This window comes from Silurus meridionalis, chromosome 13, assembly GCF_014805685.1.
Source record: "Silurus meridionalis isolate SWU-2019-XX chromosome 13, ASM1480568v1, whole genome shotgun sequence".
Taxonomy (NCBI): Eukaryota; Metazoa; Chordata; class Actinopteri; order Siluriformes; family Siluridae; genus Silurus; species Silurus meridionalis.
Window position 1 is genome coordinate 14337099 of NC_060896.1, and position 17672 is coordinate 14354770.

The following is a 17672-nucleotide window of genomic DNA, read 5'->3' on the forward strand; positions in this document are numbered from 1 at the left end:
ATAACAGCAATATACAGCACTCATTTAGAATCTGGTTATGATCTCAGAGCAATGAGAATATTGCTATTATGTATATTATGGTTTAGGGCATTATAATAATAGTGATTCAATTGTAGTAAACTCATCTGACTGCCGGTGTGTATATACAGTCATTAATTTAATCATTAATTCTTAAACTTTGTCAGGGTTACAAGCTAATTTATATTTGCCAGATCTTAAATATTTTTACTTTATATGGGACTCTGATCTAAAAATCAACAATGTGAGCACTGATACAATTTCACAATATAATTTCACAACATACAAATATGAACAGGTTTTTGTAACTATGGGGAAGAAAGGTTTCAAACAGGTTTCGGGAAAAGATCAAAATGTATTTTTAAATAAAATACCAAATACCTTAACTTTAAGTGTATTATAATAAATTACACAATACAGCAGCCACACTATGTATCAAAGTAAACTGCTGTATTTTTGTATTAAAAAAATACTTTTACAAGGTGGCATGACATTTCTTTGCAAACCTTCCATCAATTGATTGTTGCAATAATTTGATCAATCCCTTCACTATTACACTGATTCAGACATATGCACCCAGTTAACAGATCAAAAATTCACATTCATATCCCTATGATCTACTAAATGATAGTTAGTTTTAAAGTATCTAACAGTTTAACAGTTTGCAAATGACTCATAATTGTATATTAATTTAGTTACTTGGTGTTTGTTAACAAAGTTCTACTTTGCATCAGCAACACTGATTCAATAACAAACAGGTCATTCATATAAAAAAAACAACTGATGGCACCAGTATTCATAGCAACTAGTTTCTAACTATTTATCATTTGCTTGTTAATCATAAATATAATCACATATTATGTGTCATTCGGTCATTCATGCAATGATAAGCAATCAAATTCATGCAATAGTATGCAATCACTTCAATTACGGTACAATATTCAGCAATCAAATATTTATTTATCAGTCATTGGACACCTATTTGGAAGTTGAAAACAAACATTTTAGCATTTCAACAATGATTAAATGACCAGTATGAAAGCAAGTTTTTTACCTTGAATACCTTCTTCCATATGGATACATTTTCTGTTCTGATTTGAGCATGTCTGGGCAAACTACTAAGTAGGCACCAATCTGAGGCTGCATTTTTATGATGTTATCATGTAGACTTCTTACAAAGTATTTTACAGTGTTTTAAAACTATAAATCTATAAAAACTATAAAACTAAAAAAAAAATTTAAAATACAAATCACTGAAGTATTTAAATAAAAAAATTTAAAGCCATTTTCATCAACCCTATCAAATACAAATGACAAAATCCTATTTTGTAATTGAAATACGTGCATGTACCATAAATACTGCCTATCCCTGGTTACAAGAAGGGTAAAAAAAAAAGACATAAACATTGATAGTTACAAAAGACTAAGGCTTAATACAATACCTTACATTGAGAAATTAACACTATTGAGCAATGCATTGTAAAATTAGGTTAATTGATTTCTGTTTAGAGGTAGCATTTCAAATGCTAGCAGAAATCATAGCTTATGGAAGACCTGCATAATGGCAAAGAAAATGCTCTGGCCAAAAATGAATGTGCCACATAAAATTGTGACCATTCCCCATGCAGTTAAAATCCACCTGCAAAAAAAAAGTACAAAAAGTGAGCATATTGGACAAGTTGAAACTGCAAATTGTAATCAAAACAACGAAGGTAGTCTGTCACCAGTCTCACCTTAGTCTTCCTGATATTGACTGAGATTGCATTGCAAATATTAAACAAAGCCCTGCAAGCGAAAAATGACAATATAATAATGTAATAATAACAATAATTATAAAATAATCAAAACATTAAAAGTCTGAGGAATGTAATTTACTCAGTACATTGTAAAACATATTGTCCAGTAAATCTCCAGAAATCTGTCATTCTTCAATCTTAAAGCATACTGAAAATGCCATTTCTCCTCTTAGGAACGTCATATAATATCACACGGCAAATTCAGCTACGTCATACAGTATGATGCAATAATAAGTGCAGTATAAAACGTACTGAATGCAGTCTAACCTGGAAAGACAAAGATGAAAAATGCACTAATGCCACCAATAATGCTGATGACTTTGCTGATATCTGGAACAAACAGAGCAATAAAAAGAGTGATGATGATCCACACTGCAGTCAAGGCAACTCTGATGCAGGTCTCAGAAGACTGTATCTGTCTGTGCCGCAGTAATGGATCCTGAATCACTAACCTATAAAACATACAATGGCGAAAAGTTATGCACTAATAAAATTAACATTGGTAGTCAATGTTATTTCAATGTTACTTCTAAAGCACTTTTAACAATGAAAAAACCCTATGCAAAAATAAAGAGATTAGAAAATAATTTCTAAAATAAATTTGTTCCTATAAGTTTATCCCTGATGAGAGCCAGTTGCAAAGGTGGCAGGGAAAACTCCCTATAGATGGTATGAGGAAGTAAACATGAGACAAACCAGATGTCTGGAACCAAAATGGGAACCAATTCTCAACTGGGTGACACCAAATGTCCATTCATTCTAGTTTCTGAAACTAAAACTTATCAATGGAGAGACGTTAGGTCATGACGTGATTTACCCAGGGGGTCATTGGAGCTAGAACTGTCAGTTCAACACCAAGCAGAACTTGTCACAACACCCGTGGCATATGAGCAGTCATTGAAAAGGTTTTGGGCTCATGATAATTGGATATCGATCAGCGTTTGACTCATTAATATCATTCTATTAATAGATGGGTGTAAAAGTAACATTAGATTCCTTTATATAAAGTAAGTTGATAAGAGTTAAATAAGAGTATTGTGATAAACATTATAATAGGACATTATAGTCATAATAAATAATAGTATTTGGGACATTTGAATACACTTTTACTCAAGTGAAAGTTTAAATAGAGCACTTTTATTTTTCCTGGAGTAATATTTTACCTACTGTATCTCTTTTACTAAACTACATGCGTTGTTCACTTCGTCCACCACTGTGTGTGTGGGATGTAGAAATAGAGGTGATTACAGTGCAGTTTACTGCTTATTGATCTCTGTGTAACTCTTGATCCTGCTGCTTTTAGGTCTTTCTATACATTTTTCAGTGATTGCTGTCTCTTCCCTTACTTATCATTAGGCTGAGAGTCTGCTTTGAAAGATTGTGTACTGCACCTGTCCAGTAAAGATTAATTGTTTCTTGAATATCCCACCTGAAAATTATGAAACCAAATCTAGTGAAAGGGTCATGTACAAAAGTTTAAAGTCTTAAAAATGGCTCTGTATGTTGTTCCATTTATGTTTAATGGCTTGACAATGTAAATTTGTTAAATAATGTTAAGCTTTTTATTATAGTTTCCAAACACTTTTTGTTGTGCAAATGTCTGAAAAATGCCAAAAAAAAAGTCCAACAGCACCATAAAAAAACATTCATGTACTTATCACATCAATTAAATCTATAAAGCTACAACACTCTATTATAACATTTATGTTGTAATATGCTACCTTCCAAGTAAAAGAGCAATGGGGTAGATGGTGATAATAGAGACCCCAAAGAGTAATCGTGCAATGATCATAAGGACATCGTGTCCACTGTATGACATCAGAACATCAGCAGCAACATTCCTCCCAAAAGTGAGATACCCATAGACCCCTAAATAAAAAAAAAATAAAAATAAATCAAAATAGAAATTATTAATAAGGGGCAGTAAACACTTAAAAAGAGCCACATATCACAAACTCTAACAAGGAAAATCATGAATTTGATTTACAATAAATTGCAAGGGAATGATCTCATAAAATTAATTAATTGCTATTACATAAAAATTAAAGGTGTAACCTCACCAGTTAGCGTGTAGATAATAAAGCAGATGAACATCGACAATAATGAGATCATAACCCAGTTGGAGAGCTTCTTATTCTCCAAACTGCTGTAGATGGCAACAGAGCACTCATGACACTGGATAAAGAACAACAAAACTGAAAGCAATAGAAATGCAGTGTTTTCACACAATAACCATACACTTTTAACTAATTACATCATTTTGGCTGAGATTATGGCTTTGCTGTTGTTCACATAAATTATGCTCTCTGAAACTTTAACAACACTAAAAAAAACATTCAATAAAACCACTAAAACAATGTAATGAGTTTGTAGTGCCACAGGGAACTTTTTCTGGATCTCAACTAAGCAGCAGCATATAAAAGTTATAAAGCAGGGATGACTAGTATACCTCTGCATACCTCCATATAGGCAGGTTTTCTGCAAAAAAAAATACTGTATATCTCAAAATGATCATCTCATAAACTAATATGGATCAGAGAGGGCATTTTTTCTGCGAACTGAAATACTCCATGGTTGTTGAGGGATCATGGATCCTCACACTTGACTTTGTGTACATCCATTGTGGGGTTTTTTTCATCCAGAAAGCAATACATGGGATTTCAAAAATCTAACATTTCACTCAAACATAATGATTGTTGCAGTGAAAATGGGTAGCATAAGCTATGAGTATGGTGAAAATCCAAGGTTAAATAGCAGCATGGAAAATTGCAATAACTGCTAGTCCCACTACATAACAAATGATAAATAAGACATTTACCTGAAAGCCGAAGCAGATAGTGGGGATGACACTGAAAATGGAAGCCCAAAAGCCCATCCTATTAAAAAAAAGTGTGGATGGATTTTTAAGTATGGATTTCCCATACTGTTTCGACTTGAATAGACTGTGGACTATGGCAAGACTAACAGGACTAATATCACAGTCCATATAAAGAAAAAGGTTGGTTTAACTGCACTGATCCCTAGCAGTTCATAGGAAAGTATTTCTGAAATGTTATTAAATAAATGTTATTTATTGGCACAATGCCCCTTATTTCTTATATTTCTTAGAAAATCAACAGATGAGAGGAATCTCTATTGTTCTAGTAAATACTCCTTACATAGGCTTATTAAAAAAAATGTAAATAAGCAAATACCTACCCAGTTTTATATGAAGGGGATGGGAGGCCCTCAGGGATTGTTCTTGTGTAATATCTTACTAGAATGGCTACAGTCAAATAGGTGGCAGCTACTGTGCCTAATGCGCTATAGATGACATAACACAAAGGAAAAATTATAATAAAGTACTTTAGCATGTCAATCTAATTTCTGTCTACTGCATTTGTAGCTTATGTGTGATTACGGAGTAAATTGCCAACAAAAAAACTGCCTACTGAGAAAACCCAGTCAATTGAAACTCATTTATATAATGGATGAGCACTTACTGCATTCCACCAATAAATGTATAAAATACCCACAGCCATATAACGACTTATAAAAACCATTACAATCATATCTATGAGATTATTTTCTGCATGGAGCTCCATTATTCTCCCCTCGTCCACGGGGGTTTCTCTAGGTTCACTGATTCTCTGGAGTCGATCGTAAATTGTGTCTATTTTCAGTGTATAAATACAGTTTTTTTGTCCCAAAGATTACTCACTTTGCACAAACATGATTAAAAAAGTGAATTTCCGTGTTTCAGGTAGCAATAAGGACAGTGGATTGTGGCTTTCAGGTTGAATTTGGATAGTTAGAATTGAAAACACAGGTACAAAAGGTGCAGAACCAGGAAAAATGCATGTAATACAATAAACTCTGGATAAGATATTGGACTGCTGATCGGAAGGTTGTAAGTTCAAATACCACCACCACCAAGCTGACACTGCTAAGCCCCTGAGCAAAGCCCTTAACCTCCTACTGCTTGTAAGCTGATTTGGATAAGGGCATATGGCAAGTGTAATAAATGTAAATGTACTTTGTTCTGTAGTGGCATTCATGGACTGCAATGTTTTTTTCTTTTGGTATTTAATAATTATGTAGCAATCCACATAACGGATTAATCTAAAATATAAGAGATTAGTTAATTAACAAAATCTTTAGTTACAGTCATTTGTGCTAATCGCACATAGTGGTGCAATAAGAGATTCGATTGTTAAAGCTTGTGTACTATAAATGTCACCATAAAAATGCTATCAATATCTAATGTTGATCACTGGATTTAGTAGTAGCAAATTGTCTTCATTCATTTTTGTGCCATGGTTTCTTACTGTTTTTTGTTTACTTTCTTAATTATAGAAAACCTATGACAGTTTCTCACCTGGTATACTTCTGTATCCAAATGTCTTTAGGAACTGAGAGAGGAAGAATAACAAAGAGACACACAAGGAAAAGAGTAAACCTCTGGTCTGTGTACCAATGATGAGGCATCGCATTTCCAGCTGAACCTGTGATTAGCTCATACATGGAAAGACTCACTGACATACAGTCAACACAAACAGAGACAAATAAGAAAAGCCATTAATAAGGCATTACAATTGTCAGTACTATGTATTTGCACATAATTAGTTGAGTAATATTTACATTTTAATTATATTGGACACTCTTAATTCTCCTCTGCGACCTATATATGCTGAGAAAGTAACTGGAAGTGAAACTTATCTTAAGTTGAATCCCAAAAACCCACACTCAATTTGTTTAATTAAAATATAATAATAAAATAATACATATTAATAAAAATATATTTCTATATACAATATAAATGCTAAATAAATATAAATCATTTAAATGATAAATGAGCAGGGTATCCTCAAGCAGTGAACATTCTGAAAGTCTTGAGTCATAGTGGAAGAAGAAAAGCATCCCAAATTTACATTCAACCTGACTATCAGATCATTAGAGATGCTGGTCATACTGATTGGTTAGATGCTAGTGGGTCACATACATTATTTTCCCCAGTTTAAGAGCTTGGGGCATAGCACTGCCTGGTGTAATTCCTTCATTCAAATATATTATTTATTGCTGTTAGCAAATTATTACAAAATGATTTAAAATTATACTTTGCTGACTCCACTATTAAATGACAATTAGGAAACCTTGAGGTAAAACTACATGAACATTAAGAATGTTATTTACATTTCTTGAGCTGGTCTGCCAGTATAACCAGAAAGGCCACACAGATCATGAAGACATTGAAGACGAAGCAGAGCTCACACAGTTTGCCGATAGCAGGCCCACAGAGATGACCCACCACAGCCTGGTATGTGCTCTGGCCACTGATGGAAGAAGAGTAGCCCAGGATCACCAGTCCACTAATGAGGAATATGAGAGAAAACTAGCAGGGGAAAATGACAGAAAAATGAAGAGAGAGGTAAAACATTATATCCTGACTGTCCATGACTCTAAACTTTATAAATCTAGCTACTCAAAGGCATAGTATCATGTACGTCAAAATAGAGAATCAACAAAAAAATGAAGTTGTCATCCCAATACTGGTCACAGTTTAGACCACATTTGGACTAAAGCCACGGGTTCAGATATCTTTATATCATCACTGTGGTGGATATTAAAATGTTTTATCCAAAAATCATGTTTATTATTTTTTTTCTACTTATTTATAACTTGTAATTTTTTATTATTCATGTCTTGCATGATATTTCTTACTTTCTGGTGTTTGTAATGTTTTTATGATTTTTAACACTCGGTGTCACCCAAATGAGGATGGGTTCCCCTTTTGAATCGAGTTCCTCTCAAGGTTTCTTGCTCATAGATAGTTTTTCCTAGCCACAGTCACCCCAGGCTTGCTCATTGGGGATACATACGCATAAATCACTTATATAAAATATTTTTTTCTTCTATAATTCTAACATTCTGTAAAGCTGCTTTGAGACAATGTCCATGTGAAAAGTGCTATAAAAATCACATTGAATTGAATTAAATTGAAATCTTGTGCCTTTTTCCCTTTTTTATGCCAAAGGCTGCATTAAGTAATGACAGTAAGATTGTATGGAAAATGTGAACTGTTTACTCTACATATGACCATTAACATAAAAATATAAAGTTGGGGTTCAATCTAAACCTCAATAACCCAAGAACAAGTTGTTAAATAGTTACTTCGACTTCCCTAATAAGGTCTGTCGTTAGTATGCTTCAATCAATAACCAAATTAGTATTATACTCGTTTAAATAATCTGCCTTATATACTGTATGGTTTGATTGCGTTCATAGAACTGTGCTGATATGGTTAATGAGGGATTTATAGTTAAAAGTACTATGGATATTTTGGCAATCACAGGACTACAGTAGTAGACCATGACACCATATTTTGCATATTTCTAACATTTGGGGTTATGGGCTTCTTTACAGTTTGGTAGAAAACCATAAATCTTTCTTAAAATCATATTTATTAAAGCCTTATCTCTCGACTCAAGCTGAAGATAAGTGTTTTTAGCCTGTTGGTTATAACGACCGTTACTCACGATCTCCACTGTGAGTGCAGCGTGAACTCCTCCAGCTCGAGAGAAAGCCCAGGGGAAGTTGAGCAGTCCAGCACCCAGAGCGGACTTCAGCATGATGAACACCGCGCCGCAGAAGCCCAGCCTCGCTCTAGCTGGGTTCACTGTTGGCTTGTTTAAAAAACTTGGGCTTTCTCCTGCCTGCACCTCCATTCCTGCCTCCAGCAACTCAACGCTCTTGCACGCAGAAAATGCGCGAGTTTGATCTTTAGTTAATAGAATACACGGGAAGGTCCAGGGGCGGAGCTTGCCTTGACCCAGGTGGGCCTGGGCGCTGACGTCACTACGTAACCACTGACTGTGTTAGCGTAGCAACGTGCACAATTCAGCAGTTAAATGACTCTATAATAAATCTGTTTCATGGGTATAATTTACTTTGTGTTATTGTCTGTACAAAGTTTGTATTAAGGTGTATGGGTGTGAGGGTTCTGTTTCAGTATAAAGCACTGAACGCTTTCACACAACAGTCTATAAGCGAACTTTTGTTCCATTATGATCCAACACGCCTACTTCAATCTTCAATTTGTTGGTACCTCAAATAATGAAGAATACATCAAGGAACTGCACTTTCTCTTCCAAAGCCCCACAGCTATGGAATAGCCTTTCAATTAGGGTTCAGGACTCAGACCATCTTAGTTTTCAAGTCTATGTTGAAAAATTTTTTAACCTTTTGTCAGTAGGTTTTTCTTAGGTAAAGGAGCAGATCTGGAGGAATCGTGGACATGTAGTGTTTTGGTGAACTGGGATGTTTGGTTAATGTCGTTCCCCACTCACACATTCACTAAGGATTGTTGATGGTAGTGTTGTGGACCGTCGCTTATCCCAGAGCTCTCCCGTGTCTGTGTTACCTTCTGGCTCTTCCTTTTAGTTATCGTGCCATAGCTTGTCTTGCCGGAGTCCCTAGTGCCCCCTGATAACACTGTACTGTCTTTAACTTTTATGTAGCAATAAGCATACTTAATAATATTTGTTTCTCTCTTCTGTTACACATTTACTCTCCTTCTGTCTCCCCTCTTTCTCTCTTTCTCTCTTCTGGGCAATAGTTTCCCAAATTTCTTTTCATGTGTGTTCTAGTAATTTTTGATTGTATCTGTTTTCCACTATGTTTGTTATGCATAGTCAGGTCTTGACAATGATTAAATGTAAAAAGGATTAATTCCTGATGCCTTACATTTGGATGGAGTTTGCTTCATTTGGAGGCCACTCTATGTACTCTACGCATAAACAGCCTAAAGATTCATGAAGTTACTGAGCAACTCAAGAACTACGAGGATGGATTTGGAATGCAATTAATATTAACAGCCTGCTACATTGGCTTAGGACAGCAGTTTGCAATAACAGTTAATTTTAATTGCACTTAAGCACCTATCAGTGTACAATTCACTGAACAGTACACCTCAACAATGATAAAACTGTAATGAATGGTAATCTGGTGGTTTCCAGATAAGGATGGCTTCACTTTTGAGTCTGGTTCCTTTCAAGGTTTCTTCCTCGTACCATCCTAGGGAGTTTTTCTTTGCCGCTCTCGCAAATGACTTGCTCATTAGGGTTAAACTTACAGGCACTAACATATAAACAATATATAACCACTTTATACCTATAAAGCTGCTGTGGCACAATGGCAATTGGTAAAAGTCTTATACAAATAAAACTGAACATAAGAGCTTAAAGGTCTTCTAATATAAATTTTTGCAATTGGCCATTGTGCACAGTGATTTTTTTCAGAGTCTTAAAAACCCTTGAAGATATTATGTACTGTAGATGATAAGATATTAAAAGTTTTTACATTTTATGTTGAGGAACAATATTCTGAAATTGTTGTACAATTTATATACTGGGAAGCTAAAGGTGAAGGTGATGGAGTGGCCAAATATGTCTCCAGACCGAACCCTATTAAGCACCTGTGGGGCATTTTCAAGTGAAAGGTGGAAAAGTGCTCAAAGTCTAACATCCAGCAGCTGCGTGATGTCATTATGGAGGAGTGGAAGAGGATCCCAGCAACAACTTGTGCAGCTCTGGTCAAGTCCATGGACAGGAGGATCAATGCAGCGCTGGTGCTCACACAATGGTGCTCACACAAAATATTCAATATATTATCACTTTGGACACAGTTTTGACATGTTTACTTAGGGTGTGCTCACCTTTGTTGCCAGCTATTTTGATAATAATGGCTGTATGTTGAGTTATTTTCAGACAGTAAATCTGTACTGCTATACAAACTGCACATTGACTTCTCTAAAATATGTTTATTTTATTTCTATAGTATTGTCCCTTAAGAACATATAATAAAATAGTTGCTGAAATGTGAGGGGTGTACTCACTTTTGTGAGATACTGTATTTCTTTAGCAGAAACTCACAAATGTGTCATGCATTTAAAAAAATTTTTTTGCTGTCTTTCTGGTGGGATTTTGTTAAAAGAAAAGTCAAGCCTAAAAAGGGTTTGCTTCACAGGCATTTGCCTTTTATGTGCTGCTTTCATTGTAAGAGAAATAATAAGGGATTATCAGGTACCTGTTTATTGAAACATCTGAGCCTCCATTTGTCCAATATTTGGTTCCTTTAAAAGATGAGGCAACAAAAAAAAATCCTTTATTACTTATTCACTTATATTGATTATGTATTTCCAATCCAGTAAGGTATTATCAATAGTATTGGTTTATGGGTTGTTATATTTGCAATCTTTCATTTTTATCAGTAAATCTGAAATTCACTTACACGCTGGCAGGAGGACATGAGAGCAAGTGTTATGAGTCACTACTCTGCTGGACACAATTTCAAAATAGTTTAATGAATATTGTCAGATCTAAAAAGCCCAAAGTAAAAGAAAGTTTCAATCATCTAAGCAACAGTCTTTTTCCCTTCTATAACTATATTACCAACCTTTACCCATCCTTTTCCTTTTTTCATTTAGTGGTAGAGTTTTCCATCCATAAATATTATCTGATGGATGTATTGTATGACAAATATCTGTGTGTGGGTAGGTTGCCAAAATAATCCAAACAAAAAGTCAGGGAAGTTGATACAAAGATCTTTCACTCAGAGAGCCTTAGACCTAATACGCTCTAAATAAAGTTGAAGAGTAGGTGGCAGGGCAAGAGAATAATGTGGTACTCAGTTCTGATGAAGATTTAGATGGAGAACCCCAGTTCAGAGTAGGCAGAAGAAGCCCACAAACAAACTGCATGAAAGACATACATTAAAAAAAATTTAAATAATAATCAGAAAGAGTACAGAGGCCTTCAGGATAGAGATATACAAACATAGATTTCATTGCCATGCTTTGGATCCACATGTCTCCTGATGGAGAAGGATCACTAGATCAACCCAAGGTGTACATTGTTAGACAGTATTAGACAGCAGTGTCCATTAGTCAAAACACCAATTAAGAAAATGTGATTTTTAAAGAAAAAGGTTGTACCATCTAGTATCAGTGAAGTGACTTGAACTGATGACAAAACACAGTTAGCTGTTATGTAATTTGTTTGTATATACGCTTTTAAAATGAAAAACAAATGTTGAAATTTGGAAGTGGAATGGAATGGAAGTTGTAAGTTTTTATTTTTTGCCCTGCAATTAATCTGAATTCATTCCACCTTCACCACACAAAGAGCTCTAAACACCCATGCAATTGGCCAAGCCTGCTGTGAAGTGGACTGATTTCATTAAAGGTGAAAGGGGTAGGCTTTTGCCTCTAGAACTTGTGCCCTGATCCACTTTTAATGGGGCAGAATAGCCTGTGAAAATGTCACTGACCCCTCAGGATGATGGCCCACAATGGAGGTTAATTACATGAAGAACCTGGGAACTGACCCTGTGAACATTTATTTGTGCCTCAGTGAATTTCCTAAATCACGTTAAGCATGAATTTCCCACCCTTGGTTTTTGCTTCCACTGCCAGCAAGCCACATGTGGATGGAGATCATCAGGTAATTTTCTGTCACCAGACTTGGACTAAAACACCAATCCTGGGAATTCCCACTTAGTAATTACTTAGAACCTGCAAGGCCTCAAAACAACATGTCTTAGCAGTAAAGACCCACATGACTTCACACTACAAAAAATCAGCTTCTTCTCTATGGTAGCCAGTTTCTTGGACATCCTACTACCCCCAACACCAGGCTGAAATAAAATGAAATAACCTGCACTTTAATAACACAGTATTGTCTTCCAGACTTTAATATGCTCTAACATTTCTGCACAGAAAATCCATATTTGCGTGCGTGTATTTTATATATATATATATATATATATATATATATATATATATATATATATATATACACACACATATACATATATACATACATATATACAGTGAGGAAAATAAGTATTTGAACACCCTGCTATTTCGCAAGTTCTCCCACTTAGAAATCATGGAGGGGTCTGAAAATGTCATCGTAGGTGCATGTCCACTGTGAGAGATATAATCTAAAAAAACAATCCAGAAATCACAATATATGATTTTTAAACTATTTATTTGTATGATACAGCTGCAAATAAGTATTTGAACACCTGTCTATCAGCTAGAATTCTGACCCTCAAAGACCTGTTAGTCTGCCTTTAAAATGTCCACCTCCACTACATTTATTATCCTAAATTAGATGCACCTGTTTGAGGTCGTTAGCTGCATAAAGACACCTGTCCACCCCATACAATCAGTAAGAATCCAACTACTAACATGGCCAAGACCAAAGAGCTGTCCAAAGACACTAGAGACAAAATTGTACACGGGAAATTGCCAAGCAGCTTGGTGAAAAATGGTCCACTGTTGGAGCAATCATTAGAAAATGGAAGAAGTTAAACATGACTGTCAATCTCCCTCAGACTGGGGCTCCATGCAAGATCTCACCTAGTGGGGTCTCAATGATCCTAAGGAAGGTGAGAAATCAGCCCAGAACTACACGGGAGGAGCTGGTCAATGACCTGAAAAGAGCTGGGACCACCGTTTCCAAGGTTACTGTTGGTAATACACTAAGACGTCATGGTTTGAAATCAAGCGTGGCACGGAAGGTTCCCCTGCTTAAACCAGCACATGTCCAGGCACATCTTAAGTTTGCCAATTACCATTTAGATGATCCAGAGGAGTCATGGGAGAAAGTCATGTGGTCAGATGAGACCAAAATAGAACTTTTGGGTCATAATTCCACTAAACGTGTTTGGAGGAAGAAGAATGATGAGTACCATCCCAAGAACACCATCCCTACTGTGAAGCATGGGGGTGGTAGCATCATGCTTTGGGGGTGTTTTTCTGCACATGGGAGAGGGCGACTGCACTGTATTAAGGAGAGGATGATCGGGGCCATGTACTGCGAGATTTTGGCGAACAACCTCCTTCCCTCAGTTAGAGCATTGAAGATGGGTCGAGGCTGGGTCTTCCAACATGACAATGACCCGAAGCACACCACCAGGATAACCAAGGAGTGGCTCTGTAAGAAGCATATCAAGGTTTTGGCGTGGCCTAGCCAGTCTCCAGACCTAAACCCAATAGACAATCTTTCGAGGGAGCTCAAACTCCGTGTTTCTCAGCGACAGGCCAGAAACCTGACTGATCTAGAGAAGATCTATGTGGAGGAGTGGGCCAAAATCCCTCCTGCAGTGTGTGCAAACCTGGTGAAAAACTACAGGAAACGTTTGACCTCTATAATTGCAAACAAAGGTTACTGTACCAAATATTAACATTGACTTTCTCAGGTGTTCAAATACTTATTTGCAGCTGTATCATACAAATAAATAGTAAAAAAATCATACATTGTGATTTCTGGATTTTTTTAGATTATGTCTCTCACAGTGGACATGCACCTACGATGACAATTTCAGACCCCTCCATGATTTCTAAGTGGGAGAACTTGCAAAATAGCAGGGTGTTCAAATACTTATTTTCCTCACTGTACATACATATATATATATACATATATATATATATATATATATATATATATATATATATATATATATATATATATATATACACACACACACACACACACACACACACACACACACATGGTTTATTGGTTTTAAATTGGATTGATCAGTACCAAAGGCAAAATGTAAACTATTTTCACTAAATAATTTAAGATCATGGAGCAAAAATGAGTACACTGCAATCAATAAATCAGGAGAAACTATCAAATAAAATTTTAATTAACAGGAATTCACCAGCATACAAGTCAAATCAATCACAGGTGGCCACAGGATAATTGACCATTAAAAGTGGTATTTAAGAGAGAAAATCCACTCCCCTATAATGCTGACAAAATGGCACCACTTGAAAAAGAAATGGCACAAGGCCTGAAAAAGAAATACATTTACTGCAGAAAAAGGTCAAGCTTATAAAAAGATTTATAGAGCATTGCTAAAAGGTTTGAACAGGGTGGCAAAAGTGATCCGAAAACTAAAAAAGATGGACTTATGGGGAGCCATTACTGAAGCCAATGCACAGAAAGTCTATCTAAAATTTGCCAGAGCTCATGCTGACAAAGGTGATGATTATTGGGACTTTATACTTTGGAGTGACAAGACAAAGCTTAATGTTTTGGCTCTGATGGGTTCTGAAATGTCTGGCATCCCAAGGGTGATGAGTACAATGAAAAATGTATGAATCCAAAAGAAAAGCCTGGTGGCCAGTGTTCTTTTGAAAGTTTGCATTTCATAGATGGCATCATAAACCCATAGACATATTGTGAAATACTTAAAGAGAAGATGCTACCATGAGTCTATGCCCTAGGTCACCAGGCACTTTTTCAACACGATAACAACCCAAAACATACATCTAAGGTTACGTTCATGGTTCATTTTTGAGAAAGAACAGGGTAAAAGTGATTCAGTAGACAAGCATGTCACCAGATCTCAACCCAATAGGACAAGCGAAATTTCATTCACTTGTGATACGAAATTTAAAAAAAAATTTCGAATATTTTACTTGCTAAACTGTTTTTTTCCAGTCTTATCCAGTAACAGCTAAGTGATGACAATTGTAACTTGATACTGGGAAATAAGCAACTTTTAAAGCTTTCTTTAAATCCCTGTTTAAGTATATGAGCTAAACTCTAAAATCAAACTCCTGGTATTTTGCAGTATTTACATCCAGAGATGACTGTCCTTACATTGATCTTTGCGTTTCCTCAACCATTTCGCTAATTGAGGGCGTTAGTCCGCTTACAGAATTAATACACCCAAGTAAACATAACTATATGACAGACATTTGACTGATTATCATATAGATGAAGCCCCTTAAGGTTAGAAGGGTGTGAAATCTCTTTAATCATGTTCGCTTAATAAACAAGACCTATAGTGTGTACATAAGCTCTTTCGACAGGTGCCACATTAAATTGGTGTTGTAACCTTGGATTAGAGAGCCTCACCTTAATAAAAAAAAAGAAATCAGAGGCAGGTGAAATGCTTTATTGCAGACAACATTTGATATGCTAGCCCACCAACAAAAAACTGAAAAAAAATCATGATTGCTATTTACAAAATTATCAGAAGCACATTATATAAAAACATAAACCGGACACAAAGAACAAAATGACAACTCAATCCCAAATTTTGACTATGAAGGCAAAGAGGTATGAAAAAGATATTTCAAAAATATCCAGGACTTTGCACATTGTGTACTAAATTGTTTTTTTTGTTTTTTTTATGGTTGTCCATTTTGACATAGGGCTGACTCAATCAAACAAACATTGTTAATAAATTAAAAACTCATTTGGGAATGAAAGGTTCATTTGGAGAAAAGAACATTCATGTTCATAAGAAATCCTCACAAATGGAGGTCAACATGGCAGTTTCATAAGCGTCGTGCGTCACATGACATGTCTGTAGCACATTTAATCCCACACCTCAAAGTCTCTGTGTGTCAAGGTTTCAGAGCGAGGAAATGTCACACTGTAGGGTTTTTGCCTGTGTGAGGGAGCTGCTGCTGCTGCTGCTGCTGTTGTTGGAGATAAGTGGGTCTTTTAATTCGGGGTTTCCTGCGCTTTGGTTTGCTTCTGGACTTGGTCAACTGCACCACAAAGAAGGACAGCACAACCATGGCACCAAGAAACGCAAACATGGGAATGGTCTGACCCACTTCCTGATTATAACGGCCCGGCATTATGCCTAAAAAAAAAAAAAAAAAAAAAAAAATACAATAAACAGATTTCAAGTTTCATTCAATGAGGGATTTTAATCAGATTGCCAAATAGCTACAATTTCCTCAGTGTGTCAGACTATAAAATGATATGAATTACATTTCTATAACAGTGGAATTGTTGAAAGTGTGTTAATACAGACAGATGCCTAGCAGATTGTAAGTTGTATTGCTCCTGTAATTAATTAGCTATCTGTATCTTTACACAGAAAATGGTGTACATCCAACCACCTGATCTTACTTCTTACTAATAAGTATTCACTTTGTCTTTGACAATTTTTTATCATGGAGATACTCAAAATTGTACTTACTACGGTGTCTAAAAATGCATCAAAAAACATTCTTGACACTGTTTATAAAAAAGCTGTGATATGTTTTGCCCAAAACATATCTGGCCTTAAGCTTCTCTCACCTCCAGGAATGTCCCAGGTTTCACTCTCCCCTGGTGACAGAGGTCTGACCTGGGGTCGATATGGCCTTACATTGGGTAGCACCACCTTGTCCATGTCCACAGAAAGCAGCTTCTGGTGCTTCCACAGATTACTGCAGAGAAAACAAAGTTAAATACAATGCTTGAGACCCTGAGGGTAATAGTAAAGTTGCACAGGCACTGACCTCGGAGCGGTTTCATTGAGTGGCTGAGGTTTGGCCCAAGACAAGTGAGGGCATGCGGGTAGAGGGCGTGGCTTAGGATCACCCAGGTGGGCCTCTAGCACTTTTGAGTAGCGGTAGAGGTGATTACCTGCAAAAAAGTAGAAAAACGAGATATTATTCGCTTTTATAATTTTTTTTTTTTCTTTCTACCAATTCCAATGTCAGGTCACAGGAAGAGTAAACTACTAAATGTTTTACAGCAAAAACGTGGATGAAATGTAGAATAGTCTGAAAAACAAGAGGCTGATCTCCAGTGTTAGTCTTACCCTCCAGTCTCTGAGGCAGCGATCTGTAATTGCCTGCAGGAGATGGAACTTTGTTCTGTGAGTGAAGGAAGCTAGGTGGAGTCACCCCATAGGATGTGTACTGCAGCAGGGCATCAAGAAGCCAGAAACAGTCTAAACACAACAACATCAAGCCATAAAGAATAAAAAGAAAAACACTAAGACCATGTTTAGGATGTATTAGTAATACCCTGCAAACAGTATGCTTCATAAAAACGGTCGTAATTTACCATC

At 36.0% G+C, this 17672-nt stretch overlaps 2 protein-coding genes across 4 annotated transcripts in view; both read right to left on the reverse strand.

The window, feature by feature from the left end:
• Positions 1–958: 958 nt before the first annotated feature.
• Positions 959–8613, reverse strand: slc38a8a (solute carrier family 38 member 8a). 2 transcript variants are annotated; one of them, XM_046864648.1, is made up of 10 exons: positions 8330–8613; positions 6987–7185; positions 6172–6205; positions 5013–5117; positions 4633–4690; positions 3875–3989; positions 3536–3683; positions 2082–2266; positions 1752–1803; positions 959–1657 (listed from the first exon to the last, which is right to left on the reverse strand). In XM_046864648.1, exons 1-10 carry the CDS (start codon positions 8516–8518, stop codon positions 1555–1557), a joined length of 1188 nt encoding a protein of 395 aa, XP_046720604.1. In that variant the 5' UTR covers positions 8519–8613; the 3' UTR covers positions 959–1554. The 2 variants fall into 2 exon arrangements, with proteins under 2 accessions (XP_046720604.1, XP_046720603.1); XM_046864647.1 differs by having other exon boundaries at positions 6172–6328.
• A 7136-nt stretch (positions 8614–15749) lies between these two features.
• mbtps1 (membrane-bound transcription factor peptidase, site 1) overlaps positions 15750–17672 on the reverse strand; it is a 28548-nt gene continuing 26625 nt past the window's right edge. For both annotated transcript variants that reach the window (XM_046864627.1, XM_046864628.1), the window contains 4 exons: positions 17421–17552; positions 17116–17242; positions 16913–17043; positions 15750–16469 (listed from right to left, as the gene is read on the reverse strand). In XM_046864627.1, coding sequence (XP_046720583.1) covers positions 16249–16469; positions 16913–17043; positions 17116–17242; positions 17421–17552 — 611 coding nt within the window. In that variant the 3' untranslated portion in view covers positions 15750–16248. The remainder of the gene's footprint in view (positions 16470–16912; positions 17044–17115; positions 17243–17420; positions 17553–17672) is intronic.

What these genes read in the sequence shown, in the direction of transcription:
- slc38a8a (XM_046864647.1), bottom strand. Translation starts at nt 8,518, where the DNA reads ATGGAGGTGCAGGCAGGAGAAAGCCCAAGTTTTTTAAACAAGCCAACA. An exon ending in GGCAGACCAGCTCAAGAAAT is followed by an intron (nt 6,329 to 6,986) that starts GTAAATAACATT and finishes ACTGTATGTCAG; the next exon opens with TGAGTCTTTCCATGTATGAG. An exon ending in CTATCTGCTTCGGCTTTCAG is followed by an intron (nt 3,990 to 4,632) that starts GTAAATGTCTTA and finishes TTCTTTATCCAG; the next exon opens with TGTCATGAGTGCTCTGTTGC.